The 24,046-nt window shown below is 34.2% G+C and overlaps 1 protein-coding gene across 11 annotated transcripts in view; it reads left to right on the forward strand.

The window, feature by feature from the left end:
* LOC123715826 (phosphatidylinositol-binding clathrin assembly protein LAP) overlaps positions 1–17,395 on the forward strand; it is a 31,436-nt gene extending 14,041 nt beyond the window's left edge. Inside the window, exons 4-18 of one of the 11 annotated variants that reach the window (XM_045671152.1) lie at positions 3,933–3,953; positions 6,075–6,177; positions 6,472–6,639; positions 7,078–7,216; positions 7,528–7,673; positions 7,901–8,075; positions 8,716–8,781; positions 9,499–9,679; positions 10,553–10,699; positions 11,360–11,683; positions 12,151–12,262; positions 13,726–13,825; positions 14,389–14,460; positions 14,618–14,635; positions 15,233–17,395. In XM_045671152.1, coding sequence (XP_045527108.1) covers positions 3,933–3,953; positions 6,075–6,177; positions 6,472–6,639; positions 7,078–7,216; positions 7,528–7,673; positions 7,901–8,075; positions 8,716–8,781; positions 9,499–9,679; positions 10,553–10,699; positions 11,360–11,683; positions 12,151–12,262; positions 13,726–13,825; positions 14,389–14,460; positions 14,618–14,635; positions 15,233–15,340 — 1,880 coding nt within the window. In that variant the 3' untranslated portion in view covers positions 15,341–17,395. The remainder of the gene's footprint in view (positions 1–3,932; positions 3,954–6,074; positions 6,178–6,471; positions 6,640–7,077; positions 7,217–7,527; positions 7,674–7,900; positions 8,076–8,715; positions 8,782–9,498; positions 9,680–10,552; positions 10,700–11,359; positions 11,684–12,150; positions 12,263–13,725; positions 13,826–14,388; positions 14,461–14,617; positions 14,636–15,232) is intronic. The other 10 variants (XM_045671161.1, XM_045671188.1, XM_045671178.1 and 7 more) reach the window with 10 other exon arrangements.
* The last annotated feature ends 6,651 nt before the right edge of the window (positions 17,396–24,046 follow it).

Genomic DNA, 24,046 nt, shown 5'->3' on the forward strand with positions numbered 1-24,046 from the left:
TTACTTCTCCGTCGATAACAATGGTATTCCCATCCTGAGTTTGAGTGATCATAACTTTTGGGGCCTTCCTTACAGAACCGGCCAGCACCCGCCCCGTGGTCCTGGCTTCTACTCGTTTCCCTGCCGCTGCTCGGCGGCAGTCACACCCGCTGCTTCCGGTTTCCCACGTCTAGTCTTTATTTCGCCTCTGAGATCTTTTTTAGGGCATGAAAACCTCATATGCCCTATTTCCCCACAGAGGTAACAGGTGGGTCCACGTTGGGAACTTGGTTTTTCCGTGACCCTAATGAGGTTAGGTCGATGATCCTTGCAAAATGCTTCCACCTCCAACGCATGAGCAAGAGCATCCTTAAGTTCCTTATGGTGACCGAGGTTCACAGCCATCCGAATTTCACGGTCTCGAATACCGTCGACAAAAGCTTGAACCAGCATCTTGTCTGCAACATCTGGTGAGGATGCGTAGGCCTTCCTTACCAGCTTCTCTATTTCAAGGCCCCATTTTTGCAAACTTTCATTTGTCTGCTGTATTCTATCCTTCAATTGAGCCCTGTAAACGTGCTCTAAATGTGAGTCTCCATACCGTGATTCCAGGGTATCTAGCAGTTGCTTCAACGTCACCTTACCTTTCTTGGTATCTAATATGGCGAGGGCTTCGTCTCGCAGTCCCAGAATAAGGGCGGTAACAGCTTGATCGTCAGTCCACCCGTTTGACTGTGCTACAGTCTCAAATTGCAGCTTGTACGCGCCCCAAGACGTTGTACCATCAAAGGGAATCACTTTCACATTTCCTGGTGGGGCTACAGTCGTGACAACACCAGAGGTCTTCAGGCATTGGATTTCATTTTCTAATGCAAGAATACGTTTATTCTGCTTGGATAGCTTACAATCCATATCAGATTCCAAATTCTCGATCTTTTTATCTACCTGTACTTTCAGGTCACAAAGTTTTTCTCCGATACGGCGAGCCTGTTCTTCCATCATTTGGCGTGTCTGTTCTTCTTGACGGCGTGCCTGTTCTTCCATCATTTGGCGTGTCTGTTCTTCTTGACGGCGTGCCTGTTCTTCCATCATTTGGCGTGTCTGTTCTTCTTGACGGCGTGCCTGTTCTTCCTGACGGCGTGCCTGTTCCTCTTGACGGCGTGCCTGTTCTTCCATCATTTGTCGTGTCTGTTCCTCTTGACGGCGTGCCTGTGCTTCCATCATTTGCTGCAGAGCAAGGAGGATGTTGCCATCGTTACTTTCGCCCATCCCACGGTTCGCATCAAAACTTTGTCGTCGGGTGGCATCACGCGCTGATTGCGCCCTTGTCTGCACTCCCTCCGCAGCTGGAGACTCTGCCACAGACTCCTCTTGATTCTCCCTTGGAGTAATTGGCATTTTTCTATCCCACTTCTGACACCAAAATGTTACGAGCTAGGGGATCGGATAGAAAATGCCGTAGATTTCTACAAAGGTTCATTTCTTGATAAATCAATGAGGAATTTATGAGCACAAATTGATTGCAGAAATGCACTTATAACACACAAAAACACAGTCACTAATTACTTCACTTATGCACACTTCACACAGTACTTTATCACTTATATTCACTGTATTCGCACTTTATCTCTTCGGTGTTTCGCTCTTGTTATCGCATTCAAAACTAAAGACGACTAGTCGCGTTTCGGCTCGCTTATATATCCCTAGGAATAATTCTCAACAATATTCGAGAACTTTCTAGGCGGGCTTGCTACTGAGTAGCGATTGCACAATTCTAGAACGTCCGTACTCTTTGTCTCTTTCGCACGTTGCTCCGTCCTTGTCGTACGGCGTTCTGGAGTGCTCAGTCTAGTTTCGAGAAAGTTCTGATCTTCTCTCTCTCTCTCTCTCGTATCATTTCGTCCTTGTCTCACACCTAGAAAGTTCGGTCTAGAATATTCCTTCATCAAAGGGGTATACCTAGGCCTGAAAACGCCTGAAAACAGCACCAATCGACTACACATGTTCTGAAACCGACTGAAAAAAGGTTTCAGCTTCCTGAAAACTAGGGTAACATTATGGAAATTACAAATTTCTAATATGTGATTGACCCTCTCCTGAAACGGTCAGAAATCATATTACAGCCTGCTGAAAAGTTCTCTAAGTAGTGGAAAAATCTAGAAACATTGCAGTCGACCCGTCTTCGTAACAATATTACCTACCGTTGGTACATAAAACTGTCCGTATTTTAAATTATAAAAAAATGATAGTAGAAAATAAATTTGGATTCCTTTATACGAGTGTAATTTGTAACGTGTTTCATATTTTTTACTTATAATTCAGATAAAGTTATAACACATTATATATGATTTGAGATACTTCAATGCTCTCAACGTCATTTAGAGGACATTCTGTTGATTTGCATATATTGATAATGTGCAGCTGATTAGCCACTTGTTCTCTACGTGACAAAAAATGTTGATTTAATCAAAGTGAAAGTTTCGACTATCGACTACCTGCTCCTCGACTCCTAGTTTAATTTAGCTAAATTGCCATATCCTTTATCACAAAATTTATATTCGCAAAATTCCAGAACAGGGAGGTAGAATGGAAAGTAGGTTATACAGATACAATTTCTTAAGCTTTTTGTCTTTTGAGTCGAATTCCTACTGCCAGAATGTGCAAATTAGACGGGTGATAATGTAGAACGAAAGATGAACGTTCTTTGTGATTTTGATTTGTGCTATTGCTTCGTCTCTCATCTTTTTATTTAATGTCTGTAGAGAGAAAGTATTTTGACTATTTTGTTATCACGGTGCACGATGTGAAATCGTCTATCTCTGTTGCAAGTGCTTATATTGAATTGTTTACAACAACAAAAAAACTTATATTTATCTTTACGAGTGTGTTTATTAATTTTATACAATTACCCGTGCTACGCTCCCACATTACCTTGATATAGACATTTTATTTGCCATTTAATGTTTAGCGACTCGATAATGATTCATTGATCCAACGGATTTATTCACATTGTATTTCGCTTATCGTGTATGGAAACCAGTGGTATATGGAAATCACATTGCGATTGAATGTTTATTTGTCGGAATGAATTATTTCCATTCCAGTATAGGATTTCATATGCATATAATATATATAAATTTTTTACATACCTTTGTATTTATTGTTTATTCAGCTTGAATCTGCTGAATCGTTATGAGAATTTTCGTAGATAATATTCGTTTGAATTCGAATCTAAAATTGTCACCATTTATATCCATTATTAAAAATATAACAAAAATCCTTTGTAGATTTAGCATAATTTGTAATAAAGTGTTGCTAAGTTAATAATACAAGATACTTTTATAAATATTTTTGAATACTTAATCTACATAGTAATTAAAAAAAAATTAAATAGTAAATTAAAACTAATTTAAAAAGTTTAACGCCGGCAGCATTCGTCGCTGTATTGCGATAATTATCGGTACTATCTACCAGGCACCAACTGAACTCTTTTTGATTAATTAGTTTTTTAATAATTGGAAAATTATAGCGTCCATGACGCGACTGAGTTCTATTGTCTCTGTTCCTATGGTATTTTGGTGTTGACACACGAACGCATATCCAGATATTAAGATAAGGCTTTTTTCATTATGATAAGTCTGATAATTGACTGGTTTCCGTAGCACATCTTAGAATAAACAGATTGGTAGATTCGTAATATTCTATTTAATAATTTAGCGATGTTAACAAACCGGTAATCCTAAAGCTTCACTATATTTTGAGAAGGGTTTAGAATTAAAATTACATAACATTTAACAAATACAATTGAATTATTTTATAGACGTTTTAGGTGCTTCGTAAATTAAATTTAGGTATATTGCTGAGTGAAAATGTGTTTGTAACAAGCAAATTTATTACGAATCTATTTAAGTCTTTACTGTATCTAACTTGATTTTTCCTTTGCTTTTGGGAAGGCGCTGCCGGTGCGAGGATTGGTGAGTAATTGAGAATTAGCTGCTTCTGTTGTGTTCTTGTCTCGGTTCTATGCCCAATAGTAGTAGCTACGAGTCGTACACTGTTCTAAGAATTCAACTGACTCTAAACAATTCTACGATCGTAACTCTTACGATTGGTATTCTGCATAGAGCTTAGGCGCTAGCGGGGACACGCTTTTGGTTTTTGAGGCTCTGTTTATCGTTAGAAATAAAGAACTGGTTTTCGTTTAGATGTGTTATGCACTTGTTTTTTTTCTGTTTTTACCACACAGCTCTTGCAAGATTTGTGTTGCTTTTTGTAATCATCGCTTAATTCGCTTTTTTTGAAAATTTCATCTACAAAATTCTTATTTTTTAGCTTAAAGTTTTTAGTATTTTGTTTTGATATGCACGTGAACGGCTGCCATTATTATAAAAAAACTTTGTTTTCATTCATTGTTGTAGTTGTATGACGTTCCGTGCGAAACTCCGCAACCTTGACCCAAACAGTAACTTTACAATAGTTCGTGTTATGACTGTATTGCATAATGCTCATAACTAGAAATCATTTTCTAGTTTCCTTAATTAGATCTGCGAGACTGACACAGAAGTTGCGCTTTAAGGCAATCGCAAGATTCACATCATTATACGTGTGATGTGCAAGCTCAGAAATAAATATGTTTCTCCTGAAGCATCTGATTTAACTTTTTTTATCTTTCTTATGGTCAGCAATGTGTAGCCAGTGTATTGACTTTTTAACGGGAGCTTCGATTAAATAATTATCCTGATTTATTTGATGTATTGGTCCATTTTGGCCTGCATAGAATTTAATAGGGAGACAGACTGTAAAAGTATTTATGATCGATATTTGGCAGAGCCTAACTGGCGTAATAGTTGTAAATCACCTAATGATGCAATTATGTTTAATACTTTTAAAACCTAAGTACAATTGTCACAGATAATAACCGAAGCTAGTTAACGTCAAATTAATCCTTTTTGTAGGATTTTATGTGTTAGCTGTTTCTTTTCTTGGATATTCTCTGACAAGGAAAAGTGACATCGATGAATTGGGTCAGATACAGTGTTTTTTTTAAATTTAAATCGTTTATTTAGTATATTAGTAGTATGTTAAAGAATCATTCGTATAAAAAAGTATTTTATTACCCAGGCATTCTAAAACTCTTTCCTCAAAAACGATTTCAAATTTTTGGAAGCCCATCACTATTAGCTTCCGAAAACTATATCCTTGATATTCCATCTCATAACTCTTCCCTTCTTTGCGAATCCTTTATGGCTTCTGCAGTCAGGCTATAGAATATTCACTTCCTATCCCTATTCAATTAGCTCGTTCTCTATCCACCTTTAAATCTCTACTGTACAAGCATTACCTGTCCACATAGTATATGTACCTCTCATAGAAACTGATCTAAAAATATCGTCATTCATGTGCACTTTTTCTATTTCATGTGTCCTGTTTTGAACCCTCCTCATCGCTATTTACATATGTTTAAATTGCTTTGTTTTGTTCTTTTAGCTTTGTCTAAATAACTATATGTCTAATGTATTTTAGAACTTCTTCCGCTTACTTTATCTAATTTTAAAAACAATCTCAGTGGTTTCCTGGAAGAGATCGCTCGAAAGCGATAAGGCCGCCAGTTGTCCTCCTTTTAAATATGTCAATTTTATTATGTTTCCGTACATGTAACGAGGTGTTAATAAATAAATAAATAACGTCGATAGTTATGTCTGATTACGTATACTTTAATAAGTTTTTACGCTTCTATGTTAGTAATGCACGCGATGCACTGTGAACATTTTGCTTAAGATTAGATGTTGCTTTGTAAAATGTAAGTAGATTAGTATTAGGTTTAAGTCTTACGATTTTACGGCTCATTTACTAAGTAAACAACCGCTTTATAGTAAACAGCCCTTTAAAGGGTTTTGTGGGTGTAGACAAAACCTCTTCATTACAGTAGATAGAGGAGTCAAGGACACACTTAGACGCAAAATAATATCAAATTTATTGTTGCCTTAGAGTAGAATGATGATAAAACTCATTATAAAAAATGTTATGCCAAAATGTATATATATATATGCCGAAAGGTATGGAACGAACTATAATTAATTTGTTTTAAATGACAGGCTATGATATGTCACCGTTTATCCGTCGATACGCGAGGTACCTCAACGAGAAGGCCCTGTCGTACAGGACTGTCGCGTTCGACTTCTGCAAGGTTAAGAGAGGGTAAGTCAGTTTTGTACCAAAATAGATACCTCTGTGTGTACTCACAAATCTTCGCTTTTAGAGATAGTTTAGAGAAGTAATGTCATAATAAAAATAGTATTGGAACAAAGTGGTGAGGCAAGTTATCTGTAATAAATTTTAGTTGAAATCGTTAATCTGGTACTATTATTTTTATATAGAATCCAGAACTTCTAAGGTACTCATGTGGAGTAAACCCATTGTGTTATTTAACCAGTGACTAGGAAAAATATATTATAATTAGTACCATTAGGCAAATCCACCGTTACATTTCAGGAAAGAAGAAGGCTCCCTTCGTATGATGAATGCTGAGGAGCTGCTCAAAACTCTACCAGTGCTCCAGGCTCAACTCGATGCTCTGTTGGAGTTCGACTGCACCGCCAACGACCTCACAAATGGTGTTATAAACATGTGCTTCATGCTGCTCTTCAGGGATCTCATCAGGTATGTAATTTTACTGCTTTTAATGTTGTAAACGCAATATTTTATTTTTCCACTGTTGTGTTTAATCAGTTAAGTCTATAGTATAAACCTCTTATATATAGTTTCATTTACGTCATTTTACAACATAACATTTTAAGTGTGTGTTATCAGAAAGTTCGTGTGTGTGTGTGTGTGTTAGGAGGGGGTGTTACGTTGTTTTTTGATTGTAGAGTAAGTTTCAGTAGAGTAAGTATGTCAAAAACATAGTGAATTTTGAGATACGGAAGTGGTACTCAGCGCTAAGTCTCGACCACGAACTTTCAGATAAATCACTACAATAACAAGGAAATTGTTAGCTCCTTCATAAAGTTAACATGAAATAGCTGTCTATTGATCTCCTTGTATCACTATCGTATCAATAAAAGGTAAACCGTTATAACGTCAACTTTAATATTTCAGATTATTCGCGTGCTACAATGATGGTATCATAAATCTGTTGGAGAAGTACTTCGATATGAACAAGAAGAACTGCCGGGACGCTCTCGATCTCTATAAAAAATTCCTTATCAGGATGGATAGAGTTGGCGAGTTCTTGAAGGTGAGTGTGACTTTTGCCTGTCTTAAAGATTGGTGGCAGACACAAATTTGAATCTGATTTGTGGATTGAATTCATCATATTTCCTATGAAATAGCACGATCTTTTATGGATTATAAAAGAAAATCGAACCCAAAACCACATGGTTATGAATTCAATAACTGGAAGCATGTTTATTACTTATAAATATATTGAGTAAAAAAATTTAAATTTACAAACTACTTATTTAGACGGTTCTATAAGTACCCACGTTACCTAATTGTTTTAAAGTTTATTCAGGCCTGTTAATAATTTGCAATATTATTTTGTTCCAGGTTGCAGAAAATGTGGGTATAGATAAGGGTGACATTCCCGATTTGACTCGCGCACCCAGCAGTCTCCTTGACGCCTTGGAAGGACATCTTGCCACATTGGAGGGGAAGCGCGGTTCAGCAGCTAACACTCCCACACAGACGGCCAGGTAATAATTTAAATAAGGAAATTGAAATGTACTAACCTAACAATGCATGTAAATGTATGAATATATATTATAGGGAAATTTCAAATTTACAAAAACATATCTTTGATATCTATAAAATGATTATAAGAATCTTATTTTAAATGTATTTGTTATGTATTATACATTAAAAACCATGCAGGTTTAAGTGTGTTTTGTTATAAGGTACATCTTTATAACTCGTATTTCAGTGCCCAAAAGAACGTAGCCAATGTAATGGGAGCTTTATCATCAACATCGTCATCGTTTGGCAACGCGGCCGCTTCAAGCCGTATAGACTCGCAGGCCAACGGGTCACTGTTTATTGACGACTCACTACGTCAACAAGCACTCGCCGAAGAAGAGGCCGCTATGAACCAGTATAAGGTGAGGTTTTAAGTTTTATAGTTACGATAATCTTGTAAAAACTCGTGTCATGACTCTTTTGTTTCTGCGGTTCTGTTTGTTTTTTAATTATGATATCTTTTAAGATCAAATTTGATCAAGATTGTCGTAATCAATTAATTTTCCAATTGTTGTTCAATTTTAATTAGGTGTTTTGGATAAATATTAAATTTTATAACCATACAAAAGTTATACTGATTCAACCTAAAAAAACTCATGCTATTCACTTTTAAAGAACAAATCTGTCATATTTAGTAGACCTGTGCAGTGCACACAACGAAAACTTAAAAAAAGTTTATATAGCTTTTTTTTAATACTCCATCGTAGAGTAACTTAAAGTCTACCTTAAATCAATTGATAGTCCAAAAAAAAACCACGCATCAGTAGTTCCTGAGATTAGCCGCGTTATATGTAAGTTTTTTTATTCTTCCCATTGCTTTAAATACTAGTTATAATATCAAGTATTCACATGTAAGTTGATTTATTTTAATCTAATTAAATCTTATGTTTCCACAAAGTACAAATACGCACTTAAAGTTCTGATACGTTAACACGTACGTACGCCAAATGTTCATTTCCTGTTCTAAAGGAATGTAGTATTAGAATTAGCACACTTTCGCAGGTCCACTTATTCCAAGGTGAAGAGGTGACCGGTGAAGAAGATGTTAAACAGATTTCTCAGCTATTTGTAAGGAATTTGTGGTTTGGGTATTTGGGTCTCACAATCATGGGTCTCATTGAGTCTTGGGAACGGTTCTTGGTGCTTTTGTATTAAATGGGACATTTTCGCAAACATTCTATATGTACATGCTTACACTGGGCGAAGATTACCTAGAAATTCTGATATATTTGAACAAACATCTTGGATTCTAAGCCTAGATAATGTTGTGTACATTTATCATTTGGACATTTAATTCCAAGTTCGTCTTTCAAAAGTCACGATAATCAATGTATACCATCACATGTCACGGGTTTGGTAAATTCATTGTGCAATTTGTTAAGCAAAAAAATTCATCAAGTCATACAGGACTCGTATCTCGCCTTTAAATTCCATCCCTAGAGTTGTGTCTTAGTATTAAATCTAAAATTATATTTCTGTTTGTACTGGTAATGATTACCCATATTTTAAGTACTTTTTAAAAGAACTATGTGAATTTTATATCCTATTTGGGTTTTGGTCATAAAATAATTATTATCTTCTTCAACATCGGGTTTTGTTTCGCTGAGTTTAATATTTTAAATTTCGACATCAGCCATTTTTTTATTAATGTATTTCCAGTTATTGCAAAAGTTCCACAATTTTTTGTGCATTCGTATCTATTCTGCGGCTTGTAACTATTTTTATAGAACCGGGGCCAAACGGCATGTCACAGTGCACATTTAAAATAACATTTAACTATTTCAGAATAAGGTCGCTTCTCCAACAAACTCTGCAAACAACCCGTTCTTATCATCTCAACCACAGCAGTCCCAGAACATTGTTGATTTGTTTGGACCGACCCCGGCGGAAACAAATACTACAAGCAAGGCCTCTGACGATTTATTGTCTCTTGGTAATCCCTTCGCGGACATGTTCGGAGGTGGAGGTAAGAATAATTTAAGACTTTTAATCTGTGTCGATAATTTTGTTTTATTCCAAAAAATCTTCAGTAAATTGTGTTTATACTATATGCGTTATATACTAAATGTTCTTTAGGATTCCATAAAAAAATGTAGCACATTACATAGGATACAAATCGATTCCAATCCACACCTTGAAAGCTGAATGATGGAGTTAATATCAGGAATTTCTAACAGGTCTAAAAGCATAAGAATTTATTGAAATTATTTCAACATTCTGTAACGTATTTAACTCAATGTATATAACGTTAACATTTAAAATGTGTATCGTAATAATAGTAGTGCTTTCAAAGGTGAAAGGGCTTCAATTGTACATAATAGATATCACTGTAAATTAATTTGCACTCAGTTGAATGTTCCGAAACGAATCGTAACCTAAAATTTATATCATAAAGCAAACTAGAACAAATGTCACAATTCAAGGTGTCAAAATTTAAAATTGTGTAGTAATTAATTTGATATAATTCACTCTGTTAGATTCGTTTCGGAATACATCCTTTAAAAGTATTTGGCACACGTAGGTAAACAGAACAAATTGTTAATAAAAAGTATTCAAACGCCCTAGAATTTTCGCATAATTAGCTCGTTTGCAGATTTATTAAAAATATTTAAAAAATAATTTTTAAATTAGAAACACCAAACAAAACGGAGTTTGCTGATTTGTATATTTAAAAAGTAGCATTTGGGGTTCACCCCATAACAGGCTTCTTCCCTCGTAATTTTTCTCAACAAAGTGCAAACGTCAAGTGATCCTTGATGTATCACCAAGATGGTTTTCCATACCAAACTTTGTTGGGTTAAAAAAATCGCGTGCACTCAGTCTACGTAAACTCTTCTAGCGGCCCAACCGCAACAGCAACCTCTCTGGCAACAAAGCAACGGTTTCACGGCAAGCTTCCCAGCCGCAAATGCGAACGCATCGAGCGCGAATACGTTCGTCTCTGAGGCTAGCTTCACTAACGTTTTCAGTAACACTGACACTACAGGTGAGGCACTATGTTGCCGTGTGTTATTTGTGACTCCAATAGAGAAGTGGTGATGTTATGTTTTATATAGGTGGCACGGATTTAAAATTTTGATTTATTTTGCACGTACAGTAAGTTTTCATAACACCAAAATAAGGCATGCGGTACATTTTACTCCTTAGTTTACAAATTACTATAAAGACATATAGTAAAACGATATATTCTATTGTCATAATTGTAATATCTGTGATGCGAACTTTATATGTTTTCTGTATTTTTAAAAATATTTTTATGACAAAATACCGATTGTTATTAATTTGAACTGTTTGTAAAGAAAACGTCCTATTGTATAGTATTTGTACAAACCACATATCTGTTGGAGTCACACCACTCTTTTCCGAGCCCCTTTCAATTGCTTATTACTACGTATAACACATGGTAACTCTATTTCACTTTGGTGATGGTTGTAATATAAATCTGGAAATTAACATCAAAATTATTATATCTTCTCAATATATAATTAATTTGTGATGAATAATAATTTTAATGTTCATTACGTACGTACTAGTGTTAGGTTGATTGTGTTGAAGTTTATAACTTTGTATTATATAAATCAGACCACTTTTAGTACTAATATATCAGTATATAACAGTACATTTGAATCGGATATTTTTGTGCAAGCTGCCGCAAACCCATTCATGGGTATGGGAGACCCACAGCCGGTATCTGCTTCTCCTGCCCGACCCCCGCCCCCTAACGTCCAACCAAATTCCGCTTTTGACGATCTTGAAGACGTCATGCGTATGTCATTGGGTGGTTCCCCGGCGAAACAGCAGCAGCCTGCCCCAATGGCCGCTCAACCGTTTGGCGAAATGGCGATGCCAATGCAACCAATGGGTCAACCTGTCGGGCAACCAATGGGTCAACCCGTCGGGCAACCAATGGGTCAACAGATGATGTTCGGGTCGCCAGCGCGTCAGCCAATGATGCCCATGGCAGCTATGGGTTCGATGCTTGGAACGTTTAAATATCGGAATAAAATCCGACTTCGCTTGTGTTTCACCTAGCTTTAGCTGGCACAGTTGTAAATATTTTGTACATTTCTTTTTTATTTAACATTTTTCGTATTTCATGTGATTTTTTAATAGGCTTCCAGCGTTTTGCGTTTATTTAGTCACATTAATTGTGATAATCTAGATTATGTGAGCATGGCTATTCGTTTTAATTATTTATGTATTACCATCTTTGGTCCTAAACTATGTTAAGGTGAGTAGATATTTAAAATTACTGTGAGCCGAAAACTACTTCAAGCTAAATTTTAACGTAGAATACCACTGAAATAAAATCGTAAATTAAATTTACAGTGAAGAAATATTGCCAACTGTTACTGTTTTATCAATGCAATCTCATAATTATTAGTTTCGGCTTACAAACTACAAAAATAAGTTACTTAAAACTAATTTTTATAATAGGACAACAACAACAGCCAACCCAACCAAACAAAGTGTTAACTGGCGACTTGGATTCGTCGCTCGCGCAGCTTGCTAATAACCTGTCTATCAATAAAACTGCCACCGCCCCGAAGTGAGTATATTTTGAGCTCATATTCCAGAATTTAAGGTGAATAAAAACTTAATTATTAAATGAAATTAAACTTATACTAATAATGCTATAAGATTGTTCTCTTTATAAATTTGTGACCATAGATCAGAATATGGTAAGTCATACTGAGAAACAATGTACTTATCATTGTCTGATCTATGACAGATAAATATATTAATTTTATTCTGAAAGTTTAAGAATTTGTTTTTAAATCGCCTTAGGTTTTTAAGAATTTTTATTTATGAGGAATTTTTTCACACTAGTATGTTGTAAGTTGCAGTGAAAGTGAATCGTGTAGTTTTTTATAATCACATCATTTACTCACACGCAAGGCGCCTATGCATTGATTTCAAAGAGGTTGATACCACATTGTTACGTAAAAGTAAATTTCCACGGCTTGTTCTCATTTATATAGATTTTTTTAGAAAAATGTGTGTGTGCGACTCTCATCTCTGAGGTCGTAGGTTCGATCCCCGTGTGTGCACCAATGGACTTTCTTTCTATGTGCGCGTTAAACATTCGCTCGAACGGTGAAGGAAAACGTGGTGAGGAAACCGGCTTGCCTTAGACCCAAAAAGTCAAGGCATGTGTCAAGCACAGAAGGCTGATCACCTACTTGCCTATTAGATTAACAGATGATCATGAAACAGATACAGAAATCTGAGGCCCAGACCTAAAAATGTTGTAACGCCATTGTTTTTTTTTTTTAGAAAAATGTTACGAAAATTCTTTCATGTATGATAATGTATTTAGTACGATTCACGACCTTGTAAATTATTTGTCTTAGTTTTGCTCTTATCTTGCTAAAATTTTACTACAAAGTTTGACAGTCCATATTTACTAAGGAATTTATATACAAAATATAAGGAACGCGAAAATATTCCAATATTTAATTTGTTATTTTTTTTTGCATAATGTTACGTATATAATTAAAATCGCGTGTATCTGTCTCATCGGTAATTCAGAGCAAAGGCATCTTGCATCTTAGTGAAAGCATCAACATATCACATAATAGATTTATATGGTTTGTACTCTTTGATAATTACTAGATGTTTTGGGGCTAGTTTTTAATAAATATCATTTCGTACTGTCATTTTACGCATAATTGTCTTAATAACTTGTCATTAAATGAAGTCTGACAAAAGGAAACGTTTATGGGCGGTCAGATTTAAGTTAATTAGCGATATCAATATAAATATTTTATTATAATGCCGACATACGACAGCGACAGCTAGATATTTAGTATCTCATCCTTATATTTGACAGTTTCGTCATGATAGTTATTGAACTGAAATGCTAATTTTATAATTTATTAGCTAGTCGAACACTATGTGAATGCTTTCACCTGTATTAAATACTTGTTTTTGCATTTATAAAATTTGACAAATGTTTTGAATTGAGCAAAGTTTATAAATCGCAAAGACATTAAGCATGCGTATTGCTAGACCAATGCAGTGGAGTTCGCCGAAGAATGCGACAAAGCCTGGCGGTGGCTGGAGTCCGCAGCCAATGCAAGCCACGACAGGAGCTAACTACAGACCTATGGTAAGATAAGGATAATTCTTAAAGTGACTAAAACCTGGAAAGTTCAAGATCTGATAATTAATTACCGTATTAATGTGCCTTGGCCCAAAATTCTCTAAAACTTCTGGTTTCTAAACAAAATAGTGTCTATAATGAAATTAATCTAGGCTAGCAAAAGAGTCCTTAAAATGTATGGTCTAAAATTCTAAATACTATTGTCCTTCGATGTTTGCTAAGTACTTTCCCTTTTATTTGCTATTCTTTATTTTTCTCCATTTGTATACAAAACACCAAGATACGACGAATTTTTCGCACTTCTACCGAACAATTGCTATTTCTAACTTCGGTAAAAAGTCATATAATCTATTATTAATCAGATATAATAAAAATATTAATAAGAAAGATATCTCGATATAGATACCTGTAGGGTGTAATTACTATAAACACAACAGCTATGGGTCGCATCAATCCCGTGATGCGCGTAAACGGACTACTTTTATAGATTTTAAAATTGTATCTTGGAGTTTCAATACTCTTATTATTTCACCCCATAGCATGGCATCCCCTTTTATTTTGCGTTGCAGGGCCCCGGCATGAACATATCGCCAATGCCTCATACGTTACCTCATATGTTTCACCCTCCACATTATGTTATGGTAAGTTTCTTTTTATCCCTTAGGTTTACTCCCAGCTTATACCTTAGTGTAGAAAGTCCCAGTTCTTTGGCCCACCTATGTCAAATATAAGTGTCATTTTATGATTTGAAAAAGTGTGGTTTTGATTGATATATGATATTTATTCGGCATTACACAGGAGCAGACAACAAACCAGGTAATTATTTAAATGCGATTTACAAATAGTTTTATAATAGGTTGTTTAATTCAAGGACACTTGAACCTACCGTAAGAGATTGAAAAAAGCTATTTGTATTTTGCTTATGTGTGTTTGCACGTGTGTGAGCATGGCTAGCTCTCACATCATCCATGAAATTTTCGTGTGCCAATGATTTTTCTATGCTGATGATTGTTGTTTTGCATACATTATATTCGCAAATTTCTACCAACACAACATTCTTAAAGTAAAACACTGCTTTTAAATAGACAAATGTACAATTGTGACGTCAAATCCAGTGAAACAGTACCTGACTTACACTTTGTTAGCAAAGACAACTTCATTTACCGAGATTTCCTCAATTAAGAAATTTAAATTAGAGATTTACATTGCTCAAGCTTTTGTATGTCTATTTTTTCCCTTATTCATAAAAGCTAAATTAGAGAGTCCGTATTTTGGTCACCGGGTAAACTTCATTTGATATCATTATATCAAATACTCATTTAGTACTTTGTAAAATGATGAAATTGGACTTTTTAGTTTTTATGAATAAGGCGATAGTGTCTTGTCATTTATAGTTTTATTAAAAAATTACAGCAACAACCGGGCGTGGTAATGGGCATGAATGCGTCACCAATGATGATGCCGGGTATGACTCCAATGCGCCCGCCAATACCACCACAACCAACAAACCACTTCACTTAAACTGTTAATTTAGTGTTTATATCTAGAGTCTTATTCCATTGAGATTGAACCTATTTTTGTTTGCAAAGATGTTACCTGGTTAGCTCCTGAAAAGTAATGTATTTGGAGCGCAATATCTCAATTTTTTTCTGGCACATGGCTGGAATCGGATATAATATCGTCACGAGACAATGTGTACTAACTTACATTGGGCACAATAATTAATATAATTTTAATAAAATTAATAATGATTTTAAATCAGAATTTCTCAATTGGCAATTTTAAAAAAGGCTGGACTAGTGTGGAATATTGGCAGTTAATACCTATTTATATTTATTTTCCAAAATTGTAGTCGCTCTTACATTTTCTACACAACCAATTAAGGGATAATTTGTCTGTCTAAACTCGATGGCAGCTATCGATGTTTATATGGATCCTTAATATTTACTTAACATAGTCACAGATTATATAAAACGTCACATGCTATAAGTAATGTGTGTAACGTTATATAGTCCTTGTATATAGGATTTACTGTTTTCGATGGCACCTGACATTTGTATCTTAACCTGAGTACCAGTTGTTTGACCATATCATTGGAAATGTTGCCATATACATTATTTATTCACAACTTTGCCAACGTTAACGGTGCTGTCAAAAATGTCTGTGACGTATAGAGACGATATGCGCTTAGGTTCAAAGAGTACTATATCTGGTAGGAGATTTTTTAGTTTAGAAATAGTTGAGTCATTATCGTTTGTAAATATTAAATTTCACTATGGGCGCTTCTTTTGATCTTGTTATGTTTTGCGACATTATTGTACCCGATTAACAGTATTGGCTTTCTTGTTTAAATGAGGAATTTGATTATATAATCAATTTCTCTACCTTATAAAAACGTTTACATTTAATTTCTATTGTAATTATCATGTCACATTCCATAAATATTTTTTAGTTTTTCACTTTATAAATTTTTAAAATGCAAAACGTAATTTTTAACTCGCTTGGTTCTTCGATATAATATTAATTTCTTTCTAGAGTTGGGTATTTACAATGTTTAAAATTTGGTTAACTTAAAAATATATTATAGGTGCTGTTCTATTATTAACGATTGTAATGTTTATTTTTGTTTAATGAAAGTTACCATCTTTAATTTCAAAAAACATAAAAATGATTATTCAAATAATAAAAATATGATCGGGAAACTTTGGTTTTGCATGAAAAGCGTGTGATTCAATGCTCTGAATTAAATTGTTATTCTCGTTACGTAGTGGTCCCAATACTTTGATCAAAACATTTTAATTTGTGATATTGTATTAAAGACTGTAGTAAGTATTAGCTATTTTTTCGTCCTAATCGCTTAAGCAGAGTATTGTATCGGTGTTGTCGTGTATATTATGCTTGACATTTAAAAAATGCTTTTCAGATGGCAACACTGGGGTTCATCGCATAGATTATAAAATTATCTTGTAGTTGTTTATGATAATGTAGCAAATCTTTAATCAGTGTATTATTCAATATAGTTGAATGCACTTATGTGTAAATAAGATATAGGTGTTACATTTAATATTCCATAGGAATAAGCCTGTTACATGCCCTTGAATTTTGTGTGCTATCATTTAATAGTACAATTATTTTTATATATTTAATGAACTTGTAAAATTTTCGTTTGCGGTGTCCATCTACTTAGGACCATTATATTTGTATTATGACAAATTAGTCAGTTCATTTGCTCATACTTTTGTGCAATACAATTTGTCCGTAAATCTTGACAAGGCAAAAAGTCTTTTCGGTAATCGACTACGTTTTGTTCCAGTGAATTAACTTTCTTTTTTAAATTCTGTGATTATGAACTTTAGTATATCGCTAGGAGACACAAATATATTTTTAAGAACTCTACGATCTAATTTTGAATTTATTTACTCATTGAAATCGTTAGTTGTATATTTTATTTGATTATGATATTTTGTCTTGTGTTTATTTTTATGTAAATAATCAACATGCTATTTTATTTGCTAGCTCTGTCGTGCCTTGAGATATTTCGTTTATTTATGAGGAAATAAAATTTATTGAGAAGTGTTTTTTGTTTTTATTTTGTTTTTATCTTTTTTTTGTGTATGACAAAATTATTAACCCCTACTCAGATGACAATACATAAACTCGTATACTTATTCATATCCTATAAATACTTCTAAGATATATCGTTTTCTTTAACATTTACTTGTTATTCTTTGATTTAGCTTCAGAGACAACTAGATTTAGCTGGTGGCAATTGTCAATATTATAGGCATTCATTCTAAAGGCGAAATGATATAATATTTAACTTAGAAATCTCTAGGTATTAATAAACTACAGTAATTGAAGTAAATTAGTACCTTAAGATGTTGACGGAGGATCACTAACAGAACCAAACGTTACGATTTCTAATTTATCTTGGCTCTCCCTAAATACATATATTTTTGTTAGAATTGTATGCAATATCCCTGTAGCATTATTTGATATGTTGGAATAGAAAACAATATAATAACGCTTACAATATTATACGTGTGTTGTTGAATTGTAATTAGCAACGGTTTATTGTGTATAAAATATAATAAAAACTACTCAAAGTTGATTGTTGTTTTATTAATGCAATAGTAGGGCGTACCTACCTACAATTAATAATGGAACTTGTCCTAAACTCGAGTATGAAGCGTAAGGTATATTGTAATTATAACAGATATATTGGAATTCCCAGTGTCAATTGAAGATAATTTACTCTCTAAATCAACTAAGCTTCGTTAATTATATTCAAAAACTAACGTTTGTAACTAAAAAATAATACAAAAATTATACTAAACTAAAACTGAACTATGAAAGTGGTTCAATATGACGTCTCATTAAACTATGGTCAGCGTCCTAAGTGAAGACAATCGGCAGCCGAGCCTAGGCCCAAAAGGCTTAAGTGGGGATTAGAATAAGCGACGCCATGACAGTGCTACGAAAAGATAGATTGACGATCACGCTTTTCGGTGTCAACGGCCAATTAATGTTTCGGCATTGTAGAAAAAATAGCGTTTATCTGCCATGTTTTGCGTGATCTCAAAAGCTGCTTTTTGCTATAATTCAGGACCGCTATTGCGATCTTTAATGCCTACTGTTTTACGCTCTCGTAAAATTATAATGATCTAACCTATAGTTAATATTTTAAGTAAAGAGTTTTAGATTAGATTTATATGATACTATCAGAAAATTATTACAGGTAAATATTTCTTTCTTTTCCTTTAAACTACAGATTTCTGAATTTCGCACTTCCTAGTTCTATTGCATATATTTCATAGATTTTTTCTATACTGTACATACAGTCTTTGAAATGGTTCTTAAATTTGAAAAAGTAGGGTAAAAGAGGGTAATGGGGGTCACTTAAGCGAGAACTCAAATAAAATTTTAATTAAAACGAAAGTATTTATTATAACTGCGTGTAAACATAATTTGCTTATTAAACTATCATTAGAGATCAATTTCAGTCACTTTGACAATCAACTTTGGAAATTATAAAAGTTTAAAAAAAAAAACAGATTTGACTCCCATTACACCAACGTAGGGGTAATGATGATCACCCTGGGGGCAATCGGAGTCAAATAAAATCTAGCATACGTCGCAAACATAACCTTCAGCTGACTCCCATCCAGTGCACTCCGCGTGAGCCCATAGTCCACACGAGGTATACCACATCTCGTTGTTTCTTCCGAATTCGTCGCATACTAGGCATCTGTTTCTAGCATCTTTTGCGTCATCATCCTCATCGTCCTGGCATAAGTCGTCAGTGCCAACATCTGATATAGAAGTTTCGTTCTGTTCTTGTAATACTTGGCGCTTTGCCTTTTCAGGACCTTTCTTCTGTACTATAGTCTTTTTTCCTTGTCCTTTGCCTTTCCATGTTTTCTCTTTTCATGCAACCAATCGCGTCCAGCCATTTTTGAAGCTTGATTAAAATTGTGCTTCACATTTAATTTTTCAGCATATTCGAAAGTGACTCTTCTGATTTGATTAGCAGTGCAACCATAGAAAATATTTGCCCTTTTCTTCACCAAGTTCGCTAGCTCGGCTTCTTCCTCACGACTAAAGACAGTGAATCGTCCTAGATGTGGTGCTAAGGTAGAACCTTTTTTTATCCTCTTCTGAAGGCTTGAAAAAGGGATTCCCATTACTTTAGCAGCATTTCTTATAGAAGAACCGCCATCAATGAGCTGTATAGCTTTATTTAAGCTATCAGAAGACCAGGAAGCCTTTTCAGTTGTCCTGACGCGTACTTTCGGCATGACTCTCATTACCCACAACTACACTAATGAGTAAAAAATAAAAAAAAACTTTAATACACTGATATAATCTGAACTGCATATCACAATTTGAAACGTCTAACTAAGTAAGTGTAAATGTCATAACCGCATACTGCAAGATATTTGGTACTTACCTTCTAATTTGCATTTACGAAAAATTACATCAGCGGAGCGCAAAAAGAAAACACGGTCGTTTCTCAGTGGCGTATGAGTGGACTTGCGGGAGCCCGAAGCGGGGGCTGAGGACGCTGTTTACGCGTCGGTCTCATGTAGTGTTTCGTAGTGGTGTGGGTGACTCCCATTGCCCGCTGACTCCCATTACCCTACTCTTCCCTACATTATGTAGCTTGTAAATTAAAGATACTTGTTTGTTGTAAACTTTATACAATTTAAGTGTATGGCTTATCATAATGTAAAATGATGGTACATTTTATTTGTATATTTAAGATGTGAAAGCAGTCACTAATGAATTAGAAGTTCTAAATATATTATTGTAATTATATTAGAAGCTAATAATATAGGTATATAAACTTACAAAGTAACTTATAAAGTAACAATTTTATGAAATCATAACATCTATCTATTGTTAGTTTTGATGAATTGAACAATTTTGTTATAGCAACATATTAATGGCTTTTCGCTGCTCATTAATACTTATGATTAATAGTAAATTACGATTTTTCGGTTCTTAACTACGTATAAAGATATGAATACATCTACGATCTACAATAATAATGCATTAAATTTGATTCACTTGTGTGTGTTCAGAAGTGTTAATTAATTAGTAATGTCGGTAATGTTTAATAAATTGTTATATTTGCTTATTTTTTTATTTATACTACGCAATATGTTAAGGAAGATAGTCAACAGAGGTGCCTTACTTAAACACAAATTATTTTAGGGTTAAAGACAATTATTCTCATAACAGACAATCGCATGACTTACATGAGAACTTATATAGGTACTATCATCGAGCTTCAGGGAAGAATTAGCGAAGTTGAACTTGGGTGGACTTTCATTTACGTAGATAACTGGGATCACTCAAGAGATGGTCTTTTAGTCTTTATTTAATTATTGCCAGGATATCTGCACTTTTTATATATTGTGGAAGTCTATTATACCGCAGCACTGCCCCAACGCTCAATGTATTTTAACTAAATTTCTTCTATACATAAGTAGAATTAGATTATGAGCGAAATTATTTTACTACCTACATGTTTCATATAAATAAATCTATTAGTAGGTTCATTCATATATGAATTAGATGTACAGTATTCGTTTATTACACCAGAATATTACTACCGGTAAGAGGTAATGTAAACTACTTTAACATCTTTTCCTAGTAAACATTAATCAATGAATGCAATTGCCAAAAATAAAGCTATCATATACATAGCAGCATAAACTTCTATTAGTTCCTTACTCAAACAGGTTTTACAACTACATATTAACTAGTAACAAGTCACTGATATAACCAAAAGTTAATTGATATATACATTAACAAGGGATGCATCCGGCGATACTTTGGGGTTACCGATATATCGGCAACAGCGATATTTTAATTGCCGATACAACGATACTTTCTACTACTTACTAAATTTCGCGCTTTAAAAAAGTAATGTTAAAGTAAGGGCGCATCTTGTTCGATCTAGTTCATTGCAAACGGGGTACGGACTATCTATGCCCGCGCTTTATTCAGTTTGTTGTCTCCGTCGCCCGCTTTGTCCCCTTTAGTTGGTTTTAATGGCTATCACGCATATAATTTTTTCGATACCAAAGTAAATAAAATACAGAATTTAAAAAATCTTATCATTGTTATTTTTAATTATTAATAGTTATTTATTTTATTTTCATTTTATTATTACTCTTAATTCTGATTTTTAATAACTAAGCTTTAATCTTATTAAAAGTTTGCGACTGTTTAAACTTGATATATTGAATTTAATTCAATATTGTGAAGTTTTAACTTTTATTACGTTTATAAATATGACATTAGGAATACATTTAATACAGAGACAATATGACGGAATAAGGTGCCATGAACAGCAGTTTGGAGCTATGCTGTCGATTTTGCGGTGGTATAGTAACACGTATCTTGGCTGCGAAAGGGAAGTGTTTTCAACAATACAAATACGCAAAAGCAGTAATGTATAAGTCCCGCACGTTGATATTGCGACTGGCGGCCATCTTAGTGACGTATTCGACTGTCGAACTGTCAGTGTCAGTACCGTGCGCAAGATCTTGGTTGCTTATTATTTTCGTTATCCTGTTTTATATGTTGATTAGTTTTGTAATCATACTTACATTAAAATGAGCAAGAAAGTAATAAACAGCCGTGCTCGTGAAATGATTATTAAAGTGGACAATCATTTCTTTAAGGAGAAAGAGGGCTCTAAGTTATAGATTCAAAATATAAACCGTGCCCTAAAAATTGGATCGGACGCTAGTGAGGACATGCTACTTTTAAAGAAACTTATGACGGACATTTTAAATCATGTACAAAAATCTACCTAAGTGACGGAACGTGTGACGTGTACTACGGGCATTGCAACAATACAGTGACTAAATTACGACGAGAGCATGATTCAGATGACAGTGATAATATGAATGGAATTGAAGAAATATTTAGAATTATTAAATTGTAATAATAAACATCTATTTTATTAATACTTGGTTTTATTTATTAGTTGCCATTCAAATTGAAACGTATCAAACAGACAAGACCTCTTTTACATTTATAATATTAGTAGGTAATATTTATTATTAAATACCTATAAATATACTATTTATTTATTTATTCATTGGGAAACAAACAGAAACATCTCTAAAAGTATAAGTCAGAAAAGAAATATAAACATAAAATTAAAGCATTGGATATATCCACAAAAAGTTTCACTGATAAAAAAATAAGATATAAAGCAAAACAGATCATGACATGACAGCAGAACAAAATATTTAAGTAGACAATAATTGTATTGTTAATACAAAGTTAATAAATCGGTAGAACAAAAAATATACTAGTAGCAAGATATAAGAAGAAAGATACAAGGTTTACGACTTTAATAGTTGTTTTAACCTATTCTTAAATGAAGCAGTAGAGGAGTGCGAAAAAAGATCGATATTAGTAGCAAAGTCCAAAGTAGAACACATCCTGTGAAGAGGCTCACGGAACCCAACGTTGGTTCTGGGAGTCGGAAGGTTAAAGGTTCTGTGCGAGCGTAGACATCTGGCAGGAATATTGAATCTTATGAGTTCAAGAAGATTTGAACAAGTTAGTTCATGTATACATATTTTTCTTATAATGACACAATCTATCAAACTACGCCTAGTACTCAAAGAAAGTAAATTATATTTTTTTAAAAGTTCGTTGTATTTAGCCCTACCACCGTTCATGCGACAATTTAAAATACGTAAAAATTTCTTTTGTACAGCCTCCAGTTGTGTGACATATATAGCGTAGTAGGGATTGGACAAGCGTATTCCAACTGCGACTGCACAACCGTCTTATAGAGGTGAATATATGTGGTTTTGTCTTTGAAAGGTTTGGTGACACGCGTTATGAAACCCAACATACGGTAGGCTTTATTAATAATCAAGCCTATGTGTTTATCTAGGGATAATTTGGAGTCAAGAAGGACCCCAAGATCCCTTACAGAGCCCACACGTTCAAGGGAATGGTTTCCAAGGGTGAAGTTGGCCGTGATTGTTTTATGTATTTTCCTTGTAAACACTATATGCTGGCATTTACTGTATTTTAAGCATAATTAAGCGTTTTATATAACTTTAGGTCGTCATCATATAACAAGTACTTGCAGTGTAAAAAACATTTAGATATGTCGTTGATAAATAAAGAAAAGAGCAACGGCCCAAGGATTGAGCCCTGGGGGACACCGGATGTCACTATTATTTGAGAAGAAGTAAATCCATTTATTACAACTGATTGAACACGAATAGATAGATATGCTGTAAACCATCTTAAAAGATTGCCCTTAATACGATTAAAAGACAGCTTTTGTAAAAGCATCATATGGTCAACCTTATCAAAAGCCTTCTGAAAGTCCGTGTAGATTGTGTCTATCTGATGTTTATTATCTAAACCGCTAAAAATATAATTAGTAAAAACAAGGAGGTTAGAGAGAGTAGATTTACAAGCTGCGAATCCATGCTGTTGGTCTATAATAACGTGCCTTAGGCTGGAATAAATTCGTCGGTGAACTAATCTTTCTAAGATCTTAGGGATTGCAGAAAGTATTGAAATCGGTCGGTAATTTTCGAAATCACTCCTTTCACCAGTCTTAAAGATAGGCGCTATATAAGATAATTTCCAGCAATCAGGAAAAGTGCCACTGGTATATAATATAATGTAAATACGTATAATATAACCCTAGATTCTAAACTTTTTTCACCAGAG

Source organism: Pieris brassicae, chromosome 1, assembly GCF_905147105.1.
Source record: "Pieris brassicae chromosome 1, ilPieBrab1.1, whole genome shotgun sequence".
NCBI classification, from domain to species: Eukaryota; Metazoa; Arthropoda; class Insecta; order Lepidoptera; family Pieridae; genus Pieris; species Pieris brassicae.